At 44.9% G+C, this 23,742-nt stretch overlaps 1 protein-coding gene across 1 annotated transcript in view; it reads right to left on the bottom strand.

Annotated features, from left to right (window-relative positions):
* The window catches only part of MAN2B2 (mannosidase alpha class 2B member 2), a 106,052-nt gene that overhangs the window by 39,470 nt on the left and 42,840 nt on the right, over positions 1–23,742 (bottom strand). The window contains exons 11-13 of the mRNA XM_073610441.1: positions 16,634–16,899; positions 4,062–4,253; positions 938–1,190 (exon numbers count right to left, since the gene is read on the bottom strand). Coding sequence (XP_073466542.1) covers positions 938–1,190; positions 4,062–4,253; positions 16,634–16,899 — 711 coding nt within the window. The remainder of the gene's footprint in view (positions 1–937; positions 1,191–4,061; positions 4,254–16,633; positions 16,900–23,742) is intronic.

Raw genomic sequence — 23,742 nt, 5'->3', positions numbered from 1 at the left:
ATGGTTAAAGCCAGAAGTGGTTACTAATCTGAGAAATGAGAGTAGAGGCTGCACTAGTCCAATATCACTGGCTTGCCGAGTGGTATTGGTGCTAGAATTATGCGGGTACCTTTGGAATATCAATCCACTACTGCTCACTGTTAAAGGCACCCCTAGGAACTTCTGGACCTCTGCATAAGGGCAGCAGCTTGGCATGGGATGAAGAAGACAGCAGTGATCACTGTAGTAGCAGCAACTACGACAGTGATATCCAGCTTCCACAGTAATCCCACAGGTCTAAAATATTCATACTTTCAGTCAACCAACCTGGACCAGTGTAATTATGTAATAAAATCCATACCTGGAATTCAGATTTTAGCTTAGCTATAAATATAAGCACTACTGGAAGTATTATGGTCTGTTCCAACTCCTGTAGCTGTCATTACTGCTGGTGAGCATGAGGAGAAAATGATAAATTAAGGTATGCAAAATAAAAAAGAAAATGGCAATACTGATAACTATGGCACTATTATATGTATTATCTGCATACAGTTATATTGGCAATGGTTATCCCTTAATTGCTAAGGTTATGGGTAGGGTCAGTTTATGTGTTGGGGTCTTAATATCTCTTAGGGATAGGTGATTTTTACAGGTGTTGGTAATTACAGTGAAAGACACACGTTTTTTCAGCATCTGAGTTCCTGCACATAGAGTTATGGGTAGGGTCAGTTTATGTGTTGGGGTCTCAATATCTCTTAGGGATAGGTGATTTTTACAGGTGTTGGTAACTACAGTGAAAGACACACGTTTTTTCAGCATCTGAGTTCCTGCACATAGATCTCTTGTAAACTATTAAAATGGCCCCGAAATTCCAAGGTTTTGTACTCTTCTCTGATAGGCATGCAATCATATATAGTAAACAAGGCTGACAAACTATACGCTTTTCTCATGTGCATACCCTGGCCACTGTGTTGTTGTCGTAGGTTTTGAAATCCCTTATTTGCATCTGGTATCCATTGTTATCAGTAAAGATCCTCTTGTTGGTCCTCAGATTGGTTTGTGTTCTGATTACTGCTTCCCTGTTAAGTTCCAAAGGCCCAACTCTGTACTGCTGTTCAATATGCTGGCACAGCAGAGACTTATCATAGCCATCAGGGGTGTTGTAAAGTCTGGAGATGATTCTATAGCTGTAGCTTTCTGCACGTACATCACTGAAGCGGAAAAAACAGAACACCAGTCAAAGGACAGTATAGTGGGAAACCTGTGCTGTATGTAGCACATTGCTGCAATGACATGATTACAGGTTTAGCATAATATCTCACTCCATCTCCACGAAAAGGGCATCAATGTTCAAGCGCCTCCTTATTTTGACTTATGCACACAAAAAGAAAAGGAAACCACACAAACTCCTCCTAAGGTCTGTATATTAAAATAGGCCTTAGGAGGGAGAACAATAGGAACAAAAAAGAGTTGTTGTCCAAGTAACCAATCAGATTCTTTAACATGACAGTGCAGAATACTCCCTGGAATCCCACTTTTGGTAAATACAATAAATCACTATAAAATTAAGACTGTGTCTAGAAAAATGAAGACAATTTATTTTCATCAAATGTTGAACGAAACATTTTTTAAATGTAATTATTTGTTGAAATCAGGCTACCAAAAAGGACACCTCAAGACACCAATTTTCTAGTAGCACTGGTACCGCAGAAGCCTCTAGTAGGCCATGCTGGTATTTATGAAGTGGAAAGGCCCCCTTTTTTCTTTTTTGTAAATTCTTTACTTTAAACTCACAAAGCAGTCATAGACAAATTCCATAAGCATGCTGAGTTCAATAGTTTTCTGAGCTTTCACAATATATTCTTAAAAAGCCTTCACTGGACCCCACCAATCTGAACAACTTACGTCCCATCTCCTTACTCGCCTTCTCCTCCAAACTTCTTGAAAGACTGGTCTACAACCGACTAAGCTACCATCTGACCATGAATAAACTTCTTGATCCCCTTCAGTCCGGTTTTCGCCCTCAACACTCCACGGAAACTGCTCTTCTTAAACTCTCAAATACTAATGGCTAAAACCAGTGGACACTATTCTGTACTACTTCTCCTGGATCTCTCTGCTGCCTTTGACACAGTGGACCACCCCCTCCTCCTCAAAAAACTCTGCTCCTTTGGTCTCCGTGACTGTACTCTTCGCTGGTTCTCATTCTATCTATCCCACCACTCCTTCAGTGTCACTTACAACTCTACTTCCTCCTCTCCTCTTCCTTTCTCCGTTGGGGTCCCCCAATGTTCTGTTCTTGGACCTCTCCTTTTCTCAATCTACACCACCTCCTTGGGTCAGTTGATTGCCTCCCACGGCTTTAAATATCATCTCTACGCTGATGACACCCAAGTCTATCTCTCCACCCCCCAGCTCTCTCTATCTGTCTCCTCACACATTACCAACTTTCTAGCAGACATATCAGCCTGGATGTCACATCACTTCCTCAAACTCACCCTATCCAAATCCGAGCTCATGATATTTCCTCCCTCAGGTGCCACTTCCCTGATTTCTCTGTCAATATCAACGGCTCAACTATCAACCCATCCCCCCACGCCAAGGTCCTAGGTGTAATCCTGGACTCTGAACTAACCTTTTGACCCCACATTCTATCACTATTCAAAACTTGCCGCCTCAACCTCCGCAACATCTCCAAGATACGCCCCTTCCTAACCAACCACCACAAAGCTTCTAATCCACTCCCTGGTCATCTCCCGCCTCGACTACTGCAACTCCCTCCTCATGGGTTTACCTCTAAATAGGCTCTCCCCACTTCAGTCCATCATGAACGCTGCTGCCAGGCTCATCCACCTCACAAACCGCTCAGCGTCTGCTACACCCCTCTGCCAATCCCTCCATTGGCTGCCACTCAGTCACCGAATTAAATTCAAGATACTAACTATAACTTACAAAGCCATCCACAACCTGGCCCCCAGCTACATCTCTAACCTAGTCACAAAATACCAACCTAATCGTTCTCTTTGCTCCTCCCAAGACCTCCTGCTCTCAAACTCCCTTGTCACCTCATCCCATGCTCGCCTTCAGGACTTCTCCAGAGCCTCTCCCCATCCTGTGGAATGCTCTACCCCAATCTGTCCGATTTTCTCCTACTTTATCCACTTTCAGACGATCCCTGAAAACTCATCTCTTCAGAGAAGCCTATCTGGCCCCCACCTAACAACTGTACATTTATCTTCTCAATCAGCACATCACCCACAGTTATTACCTCTTGTATCTCTTAGCCTTCCCTCTTAGATTGTAAGCTCTAAGGAGCAGGGCCCTCTGATTCCTACTGTATTAAAGTGTATTGTATTTGTACTGTCTACCCTCAAGTTGTAAAGCGCTACGTAAACTGTTGGCGCTATATAAATCCTGTATAATAATAATAAAATAATAATATTCCATAACAAAAACAATATTAAAATAACTTTTAGGTAGACCAGTTGTATCAACTGCTCTGATTTTTTTTTTAATTTATAAAAATTTTATTTTTTTATAAATGGAACAAACTAAAGGACAACACAGTTTTAGCAGATCGGCAGCAGGACAACTGATTTTTGTGAATATCTGCCCAATCCCTACAGATCTTGAACCAGCACCTTATATATGGGTTGTACATGGCAACTAGTCAAATTCTTTTCATTTCAAAGAGGAGACGTAGTAGATGTATTTTCTGAAGATTGCATTTGTACATCACAAATACTTATTATACTGACTAAACTGCAACTCAATTTATAACATTTGTATCATGTTTCTTTCTGGATTTTTGGTTGATATTCTGTCTCTATCATTTAAAATACACCTATAATAAAAATGATAGACCCTTCATTTCTTTGTAAGTGGGCAAACTTACAAAATCGACAGGGGGTCAAATAATTATTTGCCCCACTGTGTACTTTGTAAAGTGCAGTGTAAAACACTGGTTTCATATTTTATATATACAGTATATATATATAATACAATCAAACTCTTTTAGCTATTGAAACAGAATTAGCCAATTGTGAAAAAAAAATGTTAATCTGACACGTCTACCATATTACCTGTAAAAAAACTGTCTGATTTCAGTCACCAGTTTGCCTGTGATAATTTCCAGTCCTACCGATTTTGACACTGGAAAAGCTGATCCATTTGGAGTGAACATGTAGTTATCAGATATAGGTCCGGCACCACTGTCTCCATTGGGATGGTACTCAAGAAACTCTTGGGTCATTTGCATTGTGTAATTCCTCTCTCTGCAAATGTAACACAGTGACAGATATTTTAAAACATTCTTTTTTGGGGGGATTATGTTCAACACAATCATTGCTTTTTTGTAAACACATTGGTAGGCTTTCACCCACAACATATTATACACACTAAGACCAGAAGATGCCCTCATCAAAACAGCAATAGGTTATAACCCTACTAATGGAAAGCACCAGAACCATTAACTGCTTCCGGACCGCTCACCGTACATATACTGCGGCAGGGCGGCCCGGCTGCTCGAACCATGTTCCTGTACGTTGTTCGCTTCTCCCAAGTCTGGGACGCGTGCACGTGCCACTGGCGACCCGCTCCTGCTGTGGTTGGACACAGCAGGAGCCAATCAGCAGGTCCAATGGACGTGATGTCCGCCCGGAACCCAACGCTCGCTCGCAGAGAGGCAGAATGGCAGTCTGCCTATGTAAACAAGGCAGACTGCCATTCTGCCAGAGAGAAAAATGGAGATCTTATGTTTCTGTTTTCCTCTAGTAACAGCATCCCCACCCCCCAGTTAGAAAGCACTCCCTAGGAGCACACTTAACCCTTTGATCGCCCCTGATTTTAACCCCTTCCCTGCCAATGTCATTTATACAGTGACAGTGTTTTTTTTTAGCACTGATAACTGTATTGGTGTCATTGGTCCCCAAAAAGTCTCACTTAGTGTCAGATTTTCTTGTCACAATGTCGAAGTCCTGGTAAAAATCGCTGATCGCCGCCATTACTAGTAAAAAGTATTAAAAATAAATAAATAAAAAAGGTCCATAAATCTATCCCATAGTTTGTAGACGCAATTTTGTTTTTTACCAAAAACATGTAGCAGAATACATATTGGCCTAAATTGATAAAGAAATTTGATTCTTTAAAAACTTTTTTAATGGATATGTTCTATAGCAGAGGTGATCAAATACCACCAAAAGAAAGCTCTATTTGTGGGGAAAAAAAGCACATAGATTTTGTTTGGGAATAACGTCGCACGACCACGCAATTTTCAGTTAAAATAACGCAGTGCCGTATCACAAAAAATGCTCTGGTCAGGAAGGGGGTGAAACCTACCGGGGCTGAAGTGGTTAAAGCAGAGCTGAAGTCCATAATACTTACCTCTCCTTCAGCAACCTGAGGTCCTGCTTCAGTGCCAGCATCTTCTACCTGGCTCCTTCAGGTTGTCAGGAAGAAGCCATCTTCATTGGTTGGTGTGGAATTATGTCACTCCTGTGCATGCGCAGGAGTGCAGTCCTCACGGAACTTGATACTTGCCTGTGCAACTCTGTGTACATTCTAAAGCTGCTTTTACAGGCATTTGAGCTTTTATTTCAGCTTGAAGAAGCTTGTTCTTTTTTTGTGCTCTTTTGCACTTTTTATCAAGTTTCTTTCAAAAACCCTCTTCTTCATCTAATTTTTCCAACTTTTTTGTGCGTTTGAGCTTTTTCACGTGTTTTTGTACACTTAGGCATACTTTCTGCTCGAAAGCTCCTCTCAAAAATGTTTTGTCTGCCTGTAAGAGCATATAGTAATATATAAAAAATGATACACCGTGGTCAGTTTACAGATGGGTGGGGAGAAACTGGCAGGTTTTTTAGGTGTTACAGGGGGCCAAATGACACAGGACAAGCACTGTGTCATATAACATGCTTTAAAGGAGCAGGAAACAAAATTTTGAACTACTTTCAAATGACATTCGTCAAGCCTTTGAATGTGCTGAGAATGCTCCTACAAATATTTGTTTTTAAAATCTACTAGTATGCAGTCAGCTTTAGAACTTTACATTTCCGTTTTCTCCATTCCCTGTCATTTATACAAGCTTTCATATTCTTCCTCTTCGTTAATTCTAGTGCCAGCTCAGCTCAGCTCAAATACAGTGGTGGGGGGTGCGGCAAACAATGCACCCACAGCCACCCCACCCCACCCCACCCCCAGTCGGGTCACCTGCACCCAAACCCACCGTGGGTCCATCGGTCAGCTGCGCACCTAACCCATCTATGGCACGCTTCCCTCCAGGCGGCAGCTTGTCCTGCGTCTCCTTGCCGCAGCCGTGCGTCTCCTCCTAGGCCAATAGGATCACTTCTCCTTTCGGCCAATCAAGAAATGGGTCTCAAGACCCGCTTTCGGATTGGCCGGGAGGAGAATCAGTGTGACAATAGTGAATATTCATTCGCTATCATGACACAACTGGGTGGGTGCTCTGCGCCCCGAGCCCACCCTTTTTGTAGCCCATTAGAGCCTCTGACTTTGCACACAGATTTCTATTGAGAACGTGAGGGGACACGTCTGACCAGGGGCCACGTGATCAATTTGCTGTATTGAAGCACAGTATTAAAGTACACCATGCAATGGCTAAAACAGGAGAATAGAAATGTAGGACCACTGACTGAATATTTATTTCTTTTTTCCAGGTGGGCTTTAATGACCACTCTCACCACTTTTTAGCCCCTTTTCTGGCTCATTTTAGAATTTTGTACTTTTTTCACTTTTATACTTGTCACAGATTGGCATTTTTTAGAATTATTATTCATTTGTTCTACCCCTTGTTCTACCCCTTGCTGATGAAAAAAATGAAAAATGAGCAGCGATTACAAAGAAAAAGTGCAGCTTTCTCTGGAAAAAGAAAAAAAAATACAAAACCGCTTTTACTGTTTGAGTCATAATTTGCAGATCCATTTACCGACATACCATACATTCATAAACGAGGCCCCTGAAAGTAATGAAGTGTTGTGGTTTACTAACAGGTTATCTGGCTGACCAATGTTCTTCAGCACAGACAAATGTATAAGTCATGTTAAATGCTTTACAGCTAAACTAAGGTAGGTCCCACCTTAGCAGCATCTGTTTGATATGCAAATGCCAAGGTGGTGCACATGTGATCAGTTATGACACCAGCCATTTAATGGTTTGATAGTTTGGTTGAAACTGTAACTGTTTTTCGAAACCGTTAACCCTTTTGCTGCTCCATTTTTCCACTCAGGTGGCCAGACCACTTTTGCAATTTTTCCTTTGCTTTTTTATTTTTCACTTATAGCTTTCAGAGTTTGTAAAATACCCCCAAACCATATATATTCTGAAAGCACATAACCAGTAGAATAAAAAGAAGGTGCTACTGATTTTTTTAGATCCCACAATATTTGCACAAATGTTTATCAAAACAATATTTTTGCTAAAAATCCACAAAAATCATGATTAGCAGATAAACACACAGCAAATTTCACAAAATTCTTACTAAATATTAAAGCTTAACCTGTATTGAGTTAATAAATAACAAATATTTGTAACTTTTACATTGTGTCTTTCTGTGAAATGGTGAAAATTGAACAGACCCAAAAGTGTAAATATCCAAATTTCTCAAAAAATCTGAAGGTTTTAATTTTTCCCTTACAGCTTTCAGAATTTCTGAAAGACCCCCAAACCATATATTTTCTGAAAGCATATGACCTCTAGAATAACAAGAAGGTGCTACTGATTTCTTAGGCCCTGCGGTATTTGCACAAATGTTTATCAAAACAATATTGTCGCTAAAAATTCACTAAAATCATTATTAGCAGATAAAAAACAATTTTACAAAATTTCTGCTAAATATAAAAGCTTACCCTGTGTTGAGTTAATAAATAACAAATATTTGTAAATTTTAAATTGCGCCTTTTTCCAGAATAGTGAAAATCGAACATACCCAAAAATTTCTCAAAAAATCTGGGAGGTTTTCATTTTTCACTTGCAGCTTTCAGAGTTTGTAAAAGACCCCCGAACCATATATTTTTCTGAAAGCATTTGACCTCTGGAATAAAAAGAAGGGGCTACTGATTTTTTAGGCCCCACGGTATTTGCACCAATGTTTATGAAAACAATATTTTCGCTAAAAATACACTAAAATCATTATTAGTGGATTCATACATGGCAAAATCTACAAAACTCCTGCTAAATTCCTAGCAAATATAAAAGTTAAAACTGTATGGAGTTAATAAATAACAAATATTTGTACGTTTTAAATTGCACCTTTTTGTGAAATGGTGAAAACTGAAGGCACGCAAAACGAAATAAGAACAATTTACTCTAAAAATCCGGAGGTTACCATCTTTCACTTACAGCTTTCAGAATTTGAAAAGACCCCTCAAACTAGACATTTTCTGAAAGCACATGACCTGTAGAATACAAGAAAGTGCTAATGATTTTCTGGGCCCCGGAATAATCGCGCAAATGTTCATCAGATCGCTATTTTCACTAAAAATACACTAAAATCATTAATATTGCACATAAACACAACTTAACTTACAAAATTCCTGCTAAATTACTACTAAAGCATCATTCACATGTGGCATACTAATGTGTATGCCATAGAGGGCCATGTTTACTGGCACAGGGATGCACAGGTGTTCTGTGCATCCCCGTACAGGCAGTCCCATTTATGTCAATTGGGATGCAACGGCTGCACAGGCATAGCTGCTGTTCCCAATCTGACATCCGTGTGGGTGTGGGTACATGACCCCAAATGGAGACATTGTGAGCTCAGGGACATGCATGTGGACCTACATGGATGTAAAATTTGGAGCAACAGTGATGTTCGTGCGGTTGCTACATCCCAAATGACATCAATGGGACTGCCTGCAAAAGAGAGGCACGTAACACCCGTACATCCCTTTAAAGGTACACTGTCTATGCCCCTTGTGAACAAGGCCTTAGGCCCCTTTTACACAAGCAGGCCGATCGGGTCTGCCTGTCCGTTTTTCAGGGGGGCCCTATCGGACCACCATTGTTCTTTATGGAGAGGCTGATGTAAATGGACATGTGTCCATTTACACTCGCCTGCATCCAATCCAGTCCAGTCCGCTAAAAATGGACATCCAACCGCCCCATAGAGAACAGCGGGCTGTGTCCACTCTGCATCCGCCGAGTGGATGCGGACCTGTCATCCACCTGCTCAGCGGGGATCAGCAGACAGATCTCCCGATGAGCAGGCAGATCTGCTTGACAGAGTCCGCACCAAGAGAAATGGGTCTTACCAGGAGCGGTTGGTCCATTAGGGGCGCCGCCCCCCTGCAGGGTGCTGGACTCATCTGTTTGTATGAGCTTTTTTTCCCCCAAGCCACATGACTAGAGCCTGAGGCTCCAATTGCCTTAAAAAAGGTTGGGCTCGGGGCGCAGAGCATTGCACCCCGAATCCACCCACTTGTGACAATAGCAAATGAACATTCGCTATTGTCTTCCGGCTTCTCCTCCTGGCCAATCAGGACAGATCAGGTAGGCCGGGAGGAGAAGCAGAGGAAGCCGTGGAGGTTTGACCGTCACCGTGGAGGGGTGAGTGTGGGCAGAACTGCAGGGAGAAGCTGCAGGCAGTTGAAGGGAACGAGAGATGCCGGAGCAGTCACGGATCAATGGTGCGGGGGCAGCTGGGGGGGCTATTTGACTGGCAGGGGGGACACATCTGGATCCCCCCAAGCTCCATGCAGCACCTGAAGCCAGCGGGAGTGAAAGAGGAGGGATGCCGGCTAATGATGGTAGCTGCTGAGAGCGGGAGGGTAATCAGTGTTGGGGGGGTAAATGGGGATAGGAAAGGAGAGTGGGGGGCAGTTTAAGATGAAAGTTAGGGCAGGGGTGGAGAGGCAGGGGACAGGGAATCAGCGGCATGGGTGGGGGGTGGGGTGGTTGTCACATTAGAGGTTAATAACTCTGATCAGCGGGTTGTAATCCGCCGATCAGAGTTACAGAATTGTTCAGCAGAGTCTGCTAAACAATAACTTTCATTGAAATGACCATAAGCTTATAGGAGAGGAAGAAATGAGGTCTGTACGGCGTACGGACTTGGCCACCTGCGGGCACTTTTTAGGTCCGTTCGGCGTATGGACCTGGCAGTGAAAGGGTTAAATCGATGGGTTTAGTTCCACTTTAAGACACAACTATACACTTTATATAAATGTTCTTCAAGGCATATTTCTACTTTTGCAGTCAAATTTCAGAAAACCTTAATATAAACAGTATGTTCCCATTCACCCAGCATGCTATTTTTTAAATATTTTTTACCTTTTAGATCAGTGATCACAAAATGGCAGACTCCAGACTGGACCCAGACCAAGCGGCACTCTTGTCATAACCGTAAGCCCGCCAGTCTGCAGTGCTGGATCCTTACTGCTCAGCAGTCATTGGTTGCTAGGACTGCTGGCATTCTAGCAACCAATGATGTTCAGTTTGTACCCCGCCCCCTGCATTAAGCTTCTCCGCCCAGCTCCTGCACCCTGCAACTTGCTTCTTCAGCTCCCACCCCCTGCCTGCCTGACTACTGACTATGGCGTAACATTATCTTTCACAATATAAAAAAAATAAATAATTGGGCTAACTTTACTGTTGTCTTATTTTTTAATTCAAAAAAGTGTATTTGCTCAAAAAAAGTGTGCTTGTAAGACCGCTGCGCAAATACGGTGTGACAGAAAGTATTGCAACGACCTCCATTTTATTCTCTAGGGTGTTAGAAAAAAAAAAAGGTATATAGTTTGGGGGCTCTAAGTAATTTTCTAGCAAAAAAAACTGTTTTTAACTTGTAAACAACACATCTGAAAAAGAGGCTCGGTCCTTAACCACCTTAATACAGTGCACTTACACCCCCTTCCTGCCCAGACCAATTTTCAGCTTTCAGCGCTCTCACAATTTGAATGACAATTACTCAGTCATGCAACACTGTACCCATATGAAATTTGCGTCCTTTTTTTAACACAAATAGAGTTTTTTTTTGGTGGTATTTAATCACTAGTGGGTTTTTTAATTTTTTTGTGCTATAAATAAAAAAAGACCGTACATTTTGTGAAAAAAAAATGGCTTTTTCTTTGTTTCTGTCATATAATTTTGCTAATTAGTAATTTTTCTTCATAAATTTTGGCCAAAATTTATACTGCTACAGTACATAGCTTTGGTAAAAATAACCCAAATTAGTGTATATTATTTGGTCTTTGTGAAAGTTATAGTCTACAAACTATGGTGCCAATCACTGAAAATTGATCACATCTGATCAGGCCTTCAGTACATCAGGTGTATCTCATTTCTTGAGACACTAACAAGTCAGGAAAGTAAAAATACCCCCCAAATGGCCCCTTTTTGGAAAGTAGACATTCCAATGTATTAAGTAAGTAGCATGGTGAGTTTTTTTAAGTTGTCATTTTTTCCCACACTTCTTTGCAAAATGAAGATTTTGTTTTTTACAATTGTTATATTATAAGGTTATTTCTCACAGAGAAATAGTAGCATATGCATACCACAAATTAAACCTCAAAATACATTCTGCTACTCTTCCCGAGTATGGCGATACCACATGTGTGAGACTTTTACATAGCCTGACCACATACAGAGGCAGGGCTGATCCTAGGGTCACAGACGCCTGGGTGCAGAAATATTTCTGGTGTCCCCACATGGGCATGGGCATCTTACCAACTCTTCCCCTTTACAAATGTTTTATGGCAACAATTCAAACACAGAGATGCTCCCCTAAGAAGTCTTCGTTACCCTGGGATCCTCCCATGATCTTTTAACAATAAAGAAAATGCAGGAAGAGCGTACACTAATGAGACCTGGAGGGGAGTCTCTCTGATGCACACAGAGAGGGCTTCTGTTAGAGAGTCTGTTAGAAAGAGCCCCCAGACATACAGTAATACAGGAGACAGTCAGAGACTGTAGTTATGATACAAGAGAAGGTCAGAGACTGCAGACATACTACAGGAGACGGTCAGAGACTGCAGACATACTACAGGAGACGGTCAGAGACTGCAGACATACTACAGGAGACGGTCAGAGACTGCAGACATACTACAGGAGACGGCCAGAGACTGCAGACATACTACAGGAGACGGCCAGAGACTGCAGACATACTACAGGAGACGGTCAGAGACTGCAGACATGGTACAGGAGATGGTCAGAGACTGCAAACATGGTCCAGGAGATGGTCAGACTGCAGTTCTTATGGACATTAGTAGATAATGGCCGATTGGCCCTCTCACCTGACCCAGTGATACAGCAACAGTTCCTCTGATCAGGAGTCAGCTCACGCTGAATTGCCTGTGGCGACTCCGCTGGGTAGCACCCAGATCTGTATTCCTGCAATGACTCCATTCCTTTCTCCGCCAGGGATGGTGCTAGGCTGTGTGGCTTTCCCTCTGGTGGCGCAGGGCACTGGCGTTCTCTCTATGATGATGTTCTCTCAGCACTGTCCTCCCCTTCTGGAGTCCTGGGTGTTCTTCCCTGAAAGCTTTCCCGGGCTCCTGGCTCTCTCTCTCTCTCCCATTCAGCTGAGCATGCTGTGTGGGCTGCAGTTTCCGTGTTACAGTGGAGCTGCCAGTCCTTGGGACTACATGTCCCACAATCCTCTTCTCTGCTACTTTTTCTATTCTACTTCTTCCCTGGCTGATATGAAGGCGGGGTAAGAAACATAGTGGGCAGCTGTGCTGGCAAGCGCCACTCACTAGTACAGCAGTGCGAGGAGGAGAGGGAGGGAGAGGGAGGTAGGAAGAGGGAGGGGGGAAAGAAGAGCCCGCAGCTGCATTGGCGTCACTAGGGTTGGGGTCACCCCCCCCTTCCACCAACTATAGTCGCCCCTCAGTAAAGACCACCCTCCACTAAGTATAGACCCCCCCTCCGTCAGTGCAGAACCCACACTAAGTATAAACCCCTCCCTCAGTACAGACCTTCCTCAGTACAGACTCCCCTCCATCAGTATAGACCCCCCCAGGACACCACCCCCCTCCATTAGTACAGACCCCCCCAGGAAAACCCCCCTCCATTAGTACAGACCCCCCTCAATTAGTACAGACCCCCCAGGACAAACCCCACTCCTCCATTAGTACAGACCCCCCTCCTCCATTAGTACAGACCCCCCAGGACAGATCCCCCAGGACAGATCCCCCTGCTCCATTAGTACAGACCCCCCAGGACAGATCCCCCTCCTCCAGTAGTACAGACCCCCCCCTCCATTAGTACAGACCCCCGAGGACAGACCCCCCCCCTCCATTAGTACAGACCCCCCAGGACAGACCCCCCTCCTCCATTAGTACAGACCCCCCCTCCATAAGTACAGACCCCCCAAGACAGACCCCCCCTCCTCCATTAATACAGACCCCCCCAGGACAGACCCCCCCTCCTCCATTAGTACAGACCCCCCCCAGGACAGACCCCCCTCCTCTATTAGTACAGACCCCCCTCCTCCATTGGTACCGACCCCCCTGGACAGACCCCCCTCCTCCATTAATACAGACCCCCCAGGACAGACCCTCTCCTCCATTAGTACAGACCCCCCATCTCCATTGGTACAGACCCCCCATCTCCATTGGTACAGACCCCCCACCTCCATTGGTACAGACCCCCCAGAACAGACCCCCTCCTCCATTAGTACAGACCCCCCCTCCATTAGGGTACATAAAAAGACCCGAACAGCAGCTGGAGAGGAGTGAACTGTGTGCAGCCGCACCGCCTGGGTGGAGAACAGAACAGTTCACAGCAGGCCAGGCAGGAGTGAGAGACACAGAGAGGAGGAGGAGGAAGAGAACATGTCACGCACGGACTGCCCGCCCCCCCCCAATGTCACTGCGCGGCTGGTCTCTCTCCACACAGAGACCAGCCGCTCCGCCTCCAATCTCATCACCGTTGTTCTGCCAAGAAAGGCTGCTCTCCTTCTCTGACAGGAGGGAGGGGGAGGGGCTTGAGCAGGAAACACAGCAGCGCCTCTCTTGTCAGAACACTGGCGAAGAGAGCCGCTGGGACACAAAGGAGGAGGAGGAGAGAAGGGAGCACTCTGGCGCTTCAGCGCCCCACCTCTCTGGCGCCCGGGTTCACTGCACCCTGAGCACCCGCCTGGGATCGGCCCTGTACAGAGGCCCAACATTGAAGTAGTACCTTCAGGCGTTCTAGAAGCATAAATTACACATCTCATTTCATTCCTACCTATCACACTTTTGAAGGTCCTTGAGCACCAGGACAGTGGAATTACCCACAAAATGACCCCATTTTGGAAAGCAAACACGCCAACGTATATTCTATGAGGCATGGGCTGCAGATAGGTACTCGGGTACTCTGATGGGCTGCAGACAGGTACTCGGGTAACTTGATGAGCTGTAGACAGGTACTCGGGTACTCTGATGGCCTGGTGACAGGTACTTGGGTATTTTGATGGCCTGGTGACAGGTACTCGGGTACTCTGATGGCCTGGTGACAGCTACTCTGATGGGCTACAGATAGGTACTCTCGGACTCTGATGGGCTGGTGACAGGTACTCGGGTACTCTGATGGGCGGTGACAGGTACTCAGCTACTAGGTACTCATATGAGCTGTGACAGGTACTCAGATGAACTGTGACAGATACTCGGGTACTCAGATGGGCTGTGACAGATACTCAGATGAACTGTGACAGGTACTCGGATGGACTGTGACAGGTACTCGAATGGACTGTGTGTGACAGGTACTCAGATGAACTGTGACAGGTACTTTGATGGCTGGTGACAGGTCCTCTTTATTGGGGGGGGCAATCAGTGTGTGTCGGTGTACACTGTAAGCGGTAACAAGATGTCACCGCAAATTCCTTCTTACACACGATCGGTGTGTGAGGAGGAGAACCCGGTAACATCTCGTTACCGCTCTGTGTTTACATTTAGTGATCGGCTGTGAAAGGATCACAGCCGATCATGTGGTAAACAGCTGCTGGCCAATGGCTGTTTACCAGCGTCGGTGACGAGCAGTGTTCCCAGGAACACGCCGCCACCAACGCGCTTGCGCGCATGTGGGCCGTGCAAAGTGGGGCGGTACCATCTGTGATCGACCATGACTTCATCACGTACACAGATGGACTGTGACAGGTACACAGGTACTCAGGTACTCATATGGACTGTGACAGGTACTCATATGGACTGTGACAGGTACTCAGGTACTTATATGGACTGTGACAGGTACTCAGATGAACTGTGACAGGTACTCGGGTACTCAGATGAACTGTGACAGGTACTCGGATGGACTATGACAGGTATTTGGATGAACTGTGACAGGCCCTCGAATGGACTGTGTGTGACAGGTACTCAGATGAACTGTGACAGGTACTTTGATGGCTGGTGACAGGTCCTCTTTATTGGGGGGGGTGAGGGCAATCAGTGTGTGTTGGTGTACACTGTAAGCAGTAACAAAATGTTACCGCAATCTCCTTCTCACACACGATCGGTGTGTGAGGAGGAGAACCCGGTAACATCTCGTTACCGCTCTGTGTTTACATTTAGTGATCGGCTGTGAAAGGATCACAGCCGATCACGTGGTAAACAGCTGCCGGCCAATGGCTATTTACCAGCGTCGGTGACGAGCAGTGTCTCGCCGTCACCGAAGGTACAGGGCAGCGCGCACACAATCGCGCGCATGTCCTGTTTAAATAGAGGGACGTCATATGACGCCCGCCCAGAACAAGAGCCTAGCCCTCATATGGCAGCCGGCGGGCGGCAAGCGGTTAAGTGGTTAATGCCCATCAGTGCACAACAGTGCCACCTATCTGTGCCCACCAGTGCTGCCTATCTCTGCCCACCAGTGCCACCCATCAGTGCTCATCAGTGAGGCATATTCGTGCCTCCTCATCAGTGCCACCTAATCAGCAGCCATCAGTGCCGCCTCATCAGCGGCCATAAGTGCCGCCTCATCAGCGGCCATCGGTGAAGTAGAAAAATTACTTATTTACAAAATTAACCGACAGAAACTAAGAAAAACCTTTTTGTGAAACTAAGAAAAAGCTCTATTTGTGTGAAGAAATTGATAACAATTTCACATAGTTACAGTGTAGCATGACCGCGCAATTGTCATTCAAAGTGTGACAGCGCTGAAAGCTGAAAAATGGCCTGGGCAGGAAGGGGGTGTAAGTGCCCTGTATTGAGGTGGTTAAAGTGAGCCTGTCCCAAAGCTGCCCTCATTAGCATACAATGCAAGAAGCCCAGCCCCTAAACTCATAGTGAGGACAGACAGTGTTAAAACCTAGTTACAATTCATAATGGAGACACGGACAGAGTAATTATGACTAACACAGCTGCCCAGGCCCTTCATAAACAAAGGGAACTATACAGGATTGTTCCTTGCTAAAGGGTCCAGAACAGAGCATCTTAAAAAGGTGAGCTGACATTTTTAAATATTTTTTTGTAGACATTATCAAACGTATTACAATTTTTTGTAGGAAAAATACAGCGTATGGCCAGCCTAATACTTAGCTTGGTCCCCATTCTAGTGATCTCCACTGTGCTACTTTCCCCAAAGCCACACTATTTTCTTCCAAAAGTGCCCTCTTCTTCCTGCTCAAGGCTCTGGGTGGAGCAGCAAAGTGAAGATTGCTAAAACAGGGTCCCAATACTGGGCATTTATCATACCATGCTTTATCTAAACTGAGACATCTTACCTGTCTGTTATACTGTCTAGTAAGTTTGTGCTTTTGTTGATCCAGAGGGTGTTGCAGTCATTCATAACTGCAATCTTTGTCTTTTCAGCGTTATGTTGGTCAGTTGGCGGCTGTCTGTCAAAGTGCACTGATCTACCCACAGTGACTGTCCCCTGACTGGATTCTTCATTTGCAATCTTTAAAGAGTACTTTCCATAGCTGAGACCATGCAGGGCAACAAGGAGATACAAATCAAAAGTGTGACCTGGATCACTGGAATTGTGGATCTGCAGTATATAAATAGAAAATAAATATGGATAAATCAAAAGACTAAGGATGGACATACATACATTGCCTTGAAAAAGTATTCATACCCCTTGAAATTTTCCACATTTTGTCATGTTACAACCAAAAACTTAAATGTATTTTATTGGGATTTTATGTGATAGACCAACACAAAGTGGCACATACCGTAATTGTGAAGTGGAAGGAAAATGATAAATGGTTTTCCAAATGTTTTACAACTAAATATGTGAAAAGTGTGGCGTACATTTGTATTCAGCTCCCCTTTACTCTGAGACCCCTGATATATATAGTGGAACCAATTACCTTCAGAAGTCACCTAATTAGTAAATAGAGTCCACCTGTGTGTAATTTAATCTCAGTATAAATACAGCTGTTTTGTGAAGCCCTCAGAGGTCTGTTAGAGAACCTTAGTGAACAAACAACTTCATGAAGGCCAAGGAACACACCAGACAGGTCAGGGATAAAGTTGTAGAGAAGTTTAAAGCAGAGTTAGGTTATAAAAAAATATCCCAAGCTTTGAACATCTCACAGAGCACTGTTCTTTCCATTTTCGGATGATGGATTGAGTATGGCACAACTGCAAACCTACCAAAACATGGCCGTCCACCTACAGGTGGCCCAACAGGAGTAAACACGGGACAGGACATCTACATTCCCCATCTCAACACCTGACCTGTGTTTTACAGTGAAGGAGTAATCCTGTAGAGCCAAAAACCACCGGTTCACACATCTATTAATCTCCTTCTTTTGGGCCATCCACTTCAGGGGAGCATGGTCAGTTATTAACTCAAACTGGCTTCCTAACAAATAGTACCTGAGTGCGTCCACGGCCCACTTTATGGCTAAACATTCCTTTTCAATGACTGCATACTTTTTCCCATGGTTATTGAGCTTTCTGCTTAGGTGCACCACAGGGTGTTCTTCCCCACTGTGTACCCGTGATAGTACTGCCCCGATACCAACATCAGATGCATCCGTCTGAACCAAAAAATCTTTAGAGAAATTGGGGGAGTATAGTACTGGCTGTGCACAAAGAGCCTTCTTCAGGACTTGGAAAGATTCCTCTGCTACTGAGGACCATTTCACCATTAGAGTCTTTCGCTTTCGTAAGGTCTGTCAGTGGGGCAGCTATAGTTGCAAAATTTGGGATAAATCTGCTATAATACCCCACATTGCCAAGAAAGGCTCTGACCTGCTTCTTGTTTGCAGGACGTGGTCACTCCTGGATGGCTTCTATTTTACTCACTCAAGGTTTTATGACACCACGGCCAATAGTGTAGCCCAAATACTTGGCTTCCTCTAGACCAATGGCACTTTTTTTGGATTTGCCGTAAAACCTTCTTTGAAGAGGGAATCAAGGACAGCCTGGACACAGGGAAAGTGAGACTCCCAGTCAGTGCTATGTACCACTATGTCATCTAGATAGGCTGCTGCATATGGTCGGTGGGGTCTTAGGGTCCTGTCCATGGCCCTCTGAAATGTCGGGGGGGCATTTTGCAACCCAAAAGGCAGTTTTTTTATATTGAAAGGAACCCTCCAGGGGTCACAAAGGCAGTCTTCTCTTTGGCGCTACCAGTCAGGGGTATTTGTCAATAACCTTTTGTCAAGTCCAAAGTGGTCAGATAGCGAGCCTCGCTAAGCCGGTCTATAAGTTCGTCTACTCTGGGCATTGGGTACGTGTCAAACTTTGTCACTGCATTAAGCTTCCTGAAGTCGTTACAGAACCTCCAAGTGCCATCCGGTTTTGGGACTAACACGATGGGGGTAGACCAGTCACTATTGGATTCCTCAGTGACATCTAGCTCCAACATTCTTTTAACTTCATCGCTGATATCCTTTCTCCTTGCTTCAGGAATTCGGTGTGGTTTGAGCTTGACATGGACCCCAGGTTCAGTAACAATATCATGCTGAACTGATGAAGTCGTGCCAGGTAACTCTGAAAACTTCTCTCTATTCCTTATCAGCAACTCTCTAGCTTCCTGTTTTTGGGAATATGACAGGGTGTCTGGAATCATGACCTCAGGGATCAGAGGGGACTCAGTACCCTTAGGCGTTACCGGAAGGGACCTCACAGTTAACGCCAGTCTATCCTTCCAGGGCTTTAACAGGTTTATGTGGGCTTCCTTTTTCATGGCTGATATACCTTGTAATTGACCTCCCCAACATTTTCAATTACTTCAAATGGACCCTGCCACTTAGCCAGGAACTTGCTCTCAACCGTGGGAACTAACACCAGGACCCTGTCACCAGGTGAGAAAACACATAGTTGGGCCCCCCTGTTGTATATCCTCTGTTGGGCTGCTTGGGCCGGCAGTGTTCTTTTACCATCGGCATGATTGCTGCAATCCTCTCCTGCATTTGAGTGATATGCTCAATGACACCTTTATGGGGTGTCTGCTCCCCCTCCCAAGTTTCTTTGGCTATGTCTAAGAGTCCCCAAGGGTGTCTCCCATAAAGCAACTCAAATGGAGAGTACCCCGTAGAGGACTGGGAGCCTCCCGGATGGCAACCATCAAGTATGGAATCAGGAAGTCCCAGTTTTTCCCATCCTTGTCAACAAACGTTTTTTAACATGCTCTTTAATGTCTTATTGAAGCGTTCCACCAAGCCATCCGTTTGAGGATGGTACACCGAGGTTCGCAACTGCGTCACCTTAAATAACTTGCACAGCTCCCTAGTTATTTGTGACATAAATGGGGTGCCCTGGTCTGTAAGGACTTCTTTAGGGATGCCAACACGACTGAACACCATAAACATCTCTTTGGCAATGTTTTTAGCAGACGCGGTGCGTAAGCGAACTGCCTTGGGGTAACGGGTAGCATAATCCATGATTACAAGGATATGCTGATGACCCCGGGCAGACTTGGGGAGTGGACCCACAAGGTCCATGGCAATCCTCTCAAAGGGCACTTCAATAATGGGCAAGGGCACTAAAGGACTTCGGAAGTGGGGTAGTGGGGCTGACATCTGACACACAGGACAGGATTGACAATAATTCTCAATATCTTTCTGTATCCCGGGCCAGTAAAACCTGCGCAACATCCTTTCAGTAGTTTTCTCAACCCCTAATAGGCCTCCTAGCAAGTGTCCATGGGCAAGTTCCAACACCACCCGTCTGTATGGCTTAGAGACCACCAACTGTTCAACCACTTCATCATTCTTTTTACCTGTGATACAGTAAATCGTCATTGCTGCGGAAATAAGGAAAACAGGGCCTGTCCCCTGGTTCGACAAGTACATCAATAATCACTATTACATTTTCCCAGGCCTGGCAAGGGTAGGGTCTTTTCTCTGCTCGGTACCAAAATTTTCCTTGTGCACATTAAGGTCAGCAAACTCCAACGTAGGCTCAGATTCAGCAGACGGCTGTCCAGCTCTACTGGTTGTGGGGACTTCCTAAGGCTCCTCCAGCTCTCCTGTCATAATTGAGAAAGGAAAACCCAGGGAGCCCTGAGAGGAGTCCCCTGAACCCACATTGTCAGTAGTGGCCAGGAGTTCTGGCTCTGCCACTGAGTCAGCTACTGCGACCGGGTCGGGACAATCCCACAGTTCCCAAAACTTAGGGAAGTCCCTACCAACGATGGCCTCGTGCACCAAGTGGGGCACAAGTCCGACTGGATGAGTCTTCGTACCTAAGCCAGTTTTAAACTGAACAGTGGCTATAGGACACTCCCGGGTATCCCCATGTACACAGATCACAGCGACCTTTTTAGCATGAAAATTCACAGTTTCAACCATCTCAGCTATAACCAAAAGTCACTAGACTTCCAGAGTCCAGCAAGGCTGTAATAGGCTTATTATTAACAGTCTTTTGGCACATGTGTTCTCCCATATTTGGCGCTGCAGCGCATGAAACAGCCGCAAACAGACTGCCTTCTAAAAGATAGATCACACTGCATTGGTTCATCTGTCAATGGACAGTTTGCTGCAACATCTCTCAGTTCTTGGCAATGAAAACACCTGACGTTTCCCCAGTTTGGTTTGCTGACAGGCAGTGGCTTCCCTTGTTTGAGACGCCAAACTTCAGTCCTGGCACCAAAAATCCTCCCCCCCGATTTCCTTGCCATGCTTACCACCCACTTCCCCTGGAACAGTCTTAACAGTTGAATGGGGAGACCGTGGCTTTGGGTGGAAAGTCTGTGCGGCTGTAGGGGTGGTGACCTGGCTCTCTAGCAAAGTACCTTTCAACGAGTTTCACCAGGTTGTCCGCTGAGTTGGGGTCTCCTTGACTCACCCACTTCTTCAGGGGAATTGGTAGTGACCGCAGGAACCGGTCCATGACCACGCGCTCCACTATTTGTGGCCCAGACAGGGACTCCGGCTGTAGCCATTTCCTCACCAGGTGTATTAGGTCGAACATCTGCAATCTTGGGGGTCTCTCGTCTTGGAAGAACCAGCTGTGGACCCGCTGTGCTCGAACTGCCATGGTGACACCAAGTCGCGTCAGGATTTCCCGCTTGACCTTTTCATAGTCTCCTGCTTCTGCTGACTCCAAATCATATTAGGCCTTCTGCAATTCTCCAGAAAGCAAGGGGCGACTAGTTCTGCCCACTGGGTTTTAGGCCAACCTGCCCTCTCAGCGGTCCGTTCAAACGTTAGCAGAAAGGCCTCTGGATCATCATCTGCAGTCATCTTAGAAAGAAAGCGACCCACATGGATGGCTGAGGGCTTGTCTCCAACATCATCAACTTTAGCAGGTGACCACTGTGCTAGCATCTCCACAACCTCAGTCAAGGTTTTCCTATCTGCTTTTGCATTAGTGGCTAGCTGTTCAAACAGCCTCTGCGATTGCTCCTGTACAGCACCAATTTGTTGGCACAGCGCCTTGGTTTGCTCTTGTGCGATAGCGTTGGCTTGCTGTTGTGCAGCGTTTGCTTGCTGCTGTACAGCGTTGGATAACACCAATTGTTTTAGGATTTCCTCCATTTTTAGTCACTCTAGGTACTGGCCTTTTAAGTAGTAACTTATTACAGCTGGTCGCAGCCACCACCATATGTAACCTGGGGGACAGGTAGCAGGTATAAAAGCTTCCAAAAGCTTCCTGGGATAAGCAGGCTTTCAGGCATAGATACCAGAACAAGTGAAGTAGTGACAAACAGTGAAGTGTTTAATGGTGCTGTACAGTGTTCAGAAAAAAAAACAAACAGAACAAAATAGCCAAACAAAAACCTAGCCGTGTCTCGGCTCTAACTATACACTATGCAGGCCCTAACTACCAGGCTGAGCAAGCCTACCACTTGTCAGTTTCCACATAAACTGCTTAACAGCTTTTTACCAACCTTTTTGCTCTCACAGACCAGCGTTGTCTGTGTTTCCCAGGCAGAGAGAAAAGGCTGTCTGCTCAGGTGAGCTTAAATTAGCCTGGGGAAGAGGACCAAGACCCGAACTGGATCATGGATCAGAGATTCCTGAAAGCGTACGAGAGGAGCCTGGGAGACGTATAAACCCTGAACAAGACTTTTCCTGGCTCTCTATGGGACGCTCCGCTACTATATATAATATTTATTATAAAAAATCCCAAAATAGTTGTTCTATTGTTCTTCTCTCGCTATTGTTCTGCTCTGTTTTACTGTATTCTATGCTATACTGTAATGTTTTATTGTACTTGTGTTTTATTGTGTTTGCCTTGCAGGTATGTCCTACTGTTTTACTGTACTGTTACTGTGATTTATTGTTAACCTTTGTTTTCTTTGCAGGTACGCCATTCAGCTGCTTTCACCACCACAGTTAAAGAAAGAGCATATATGCGGAAGCATAGGGGCAGGGGTGGACATAGGTGCGGATCACCCCTATGCTTCGGCATATATTTTATTGTATGCCCATCATTAGAAGTGGGTGGATGCAGGGCTGTATTCTAATGGTTGGCATACCACCGATGAATCAATGTGAATGGTGAAATCTGTTAGATTCTCTTTTTTCGTTCAGCCCACAGGCTGCATGAAAAAAAAAAAGAACATTACAATACATGCCCAACAAGGACCAGCGACGTACAGGTATGTTGCTGGACTTTGAATGGTTATACCAGAATGATATAAAAAAGGATTTTCTAAGCACAGTTTATCCAAGCATTATGACCTGTGTCATAATCGAGATCCTAGTGGTACTGTGTTTATTGCTATTGATAGATTCACTAGTAACTGGAGAGGTAGCAATGTGGTGCGAGAGGTATCACGTCTTCAAACTAAGTGGATTTATCAGGTTAGGTGCTATGCCCCACATGGTATGAACATAGAGTGGGATATTAATTCATTCATTAATAATAGCTAATCAGTTTTTGGTTTGTACCCTTTTGTCTCCTCCTAAACAACATTTTTAATTTAAAGTGTCATTAATGTTTTCGTAATATGCATGCAATTGTGTAGAAGTGCTGTAATGTTATCAATTGTTTAATTTTGTTAACATATTTTTGTACCAAAAATTGCGCTGCTTCCTGGCTTGGTTGCTTAAGATTCACTATAAGTATCGATACTTCCTGTCAATGGAGTTCATAAGTATTTCCTGTCTCCTGTCGTTGGAACTCCATAGATATTCTATTGCTTCCTGTTGCTGGAACGCAGGCAATGCCCACCCACTAATTAGCCGTCCCCTATATATAATCGAGCATAGCACACGTCAAGCCATGCCCCGATGACGTCATAGATGACGAAACACGTAGGAGGAGTTGGAGACATGTGACACGACTTGCCTGCTGGGACACAGCGGCCATTTTGTAGGTTGGAAACGCTAGATGTTTCCTATAATGCCTATATTAACCTGCTGAAATGTGAGTGCAACTTTTTTTAGCTTTTTAACAATAAACTAACATTTGGATGTCTGCACTATGA

The sequence above is a fragment of the Aquarana catesbeiana genome, linkage group LG01 (genome assembly GCF_042186555.1).
Source record: "Aquarana catesbeiana isolate 2022-GZ linkage group LG01, ASM4218655v1, whole genome shotgun sequence".
In the NCBI taxonomy this organism is placed as follows: domain Eukaryota; kingdom Metazoa; phylum Chordata; class Amphibia; order Anura; family Ranidae; genus Aquarana; species Aquarana catesbeiana.
The sequence above is the reverse complement of the archived record's forward strand: the minus strand, read 5'-3'. Positions and strand labels throughout refer to the sequence as shown.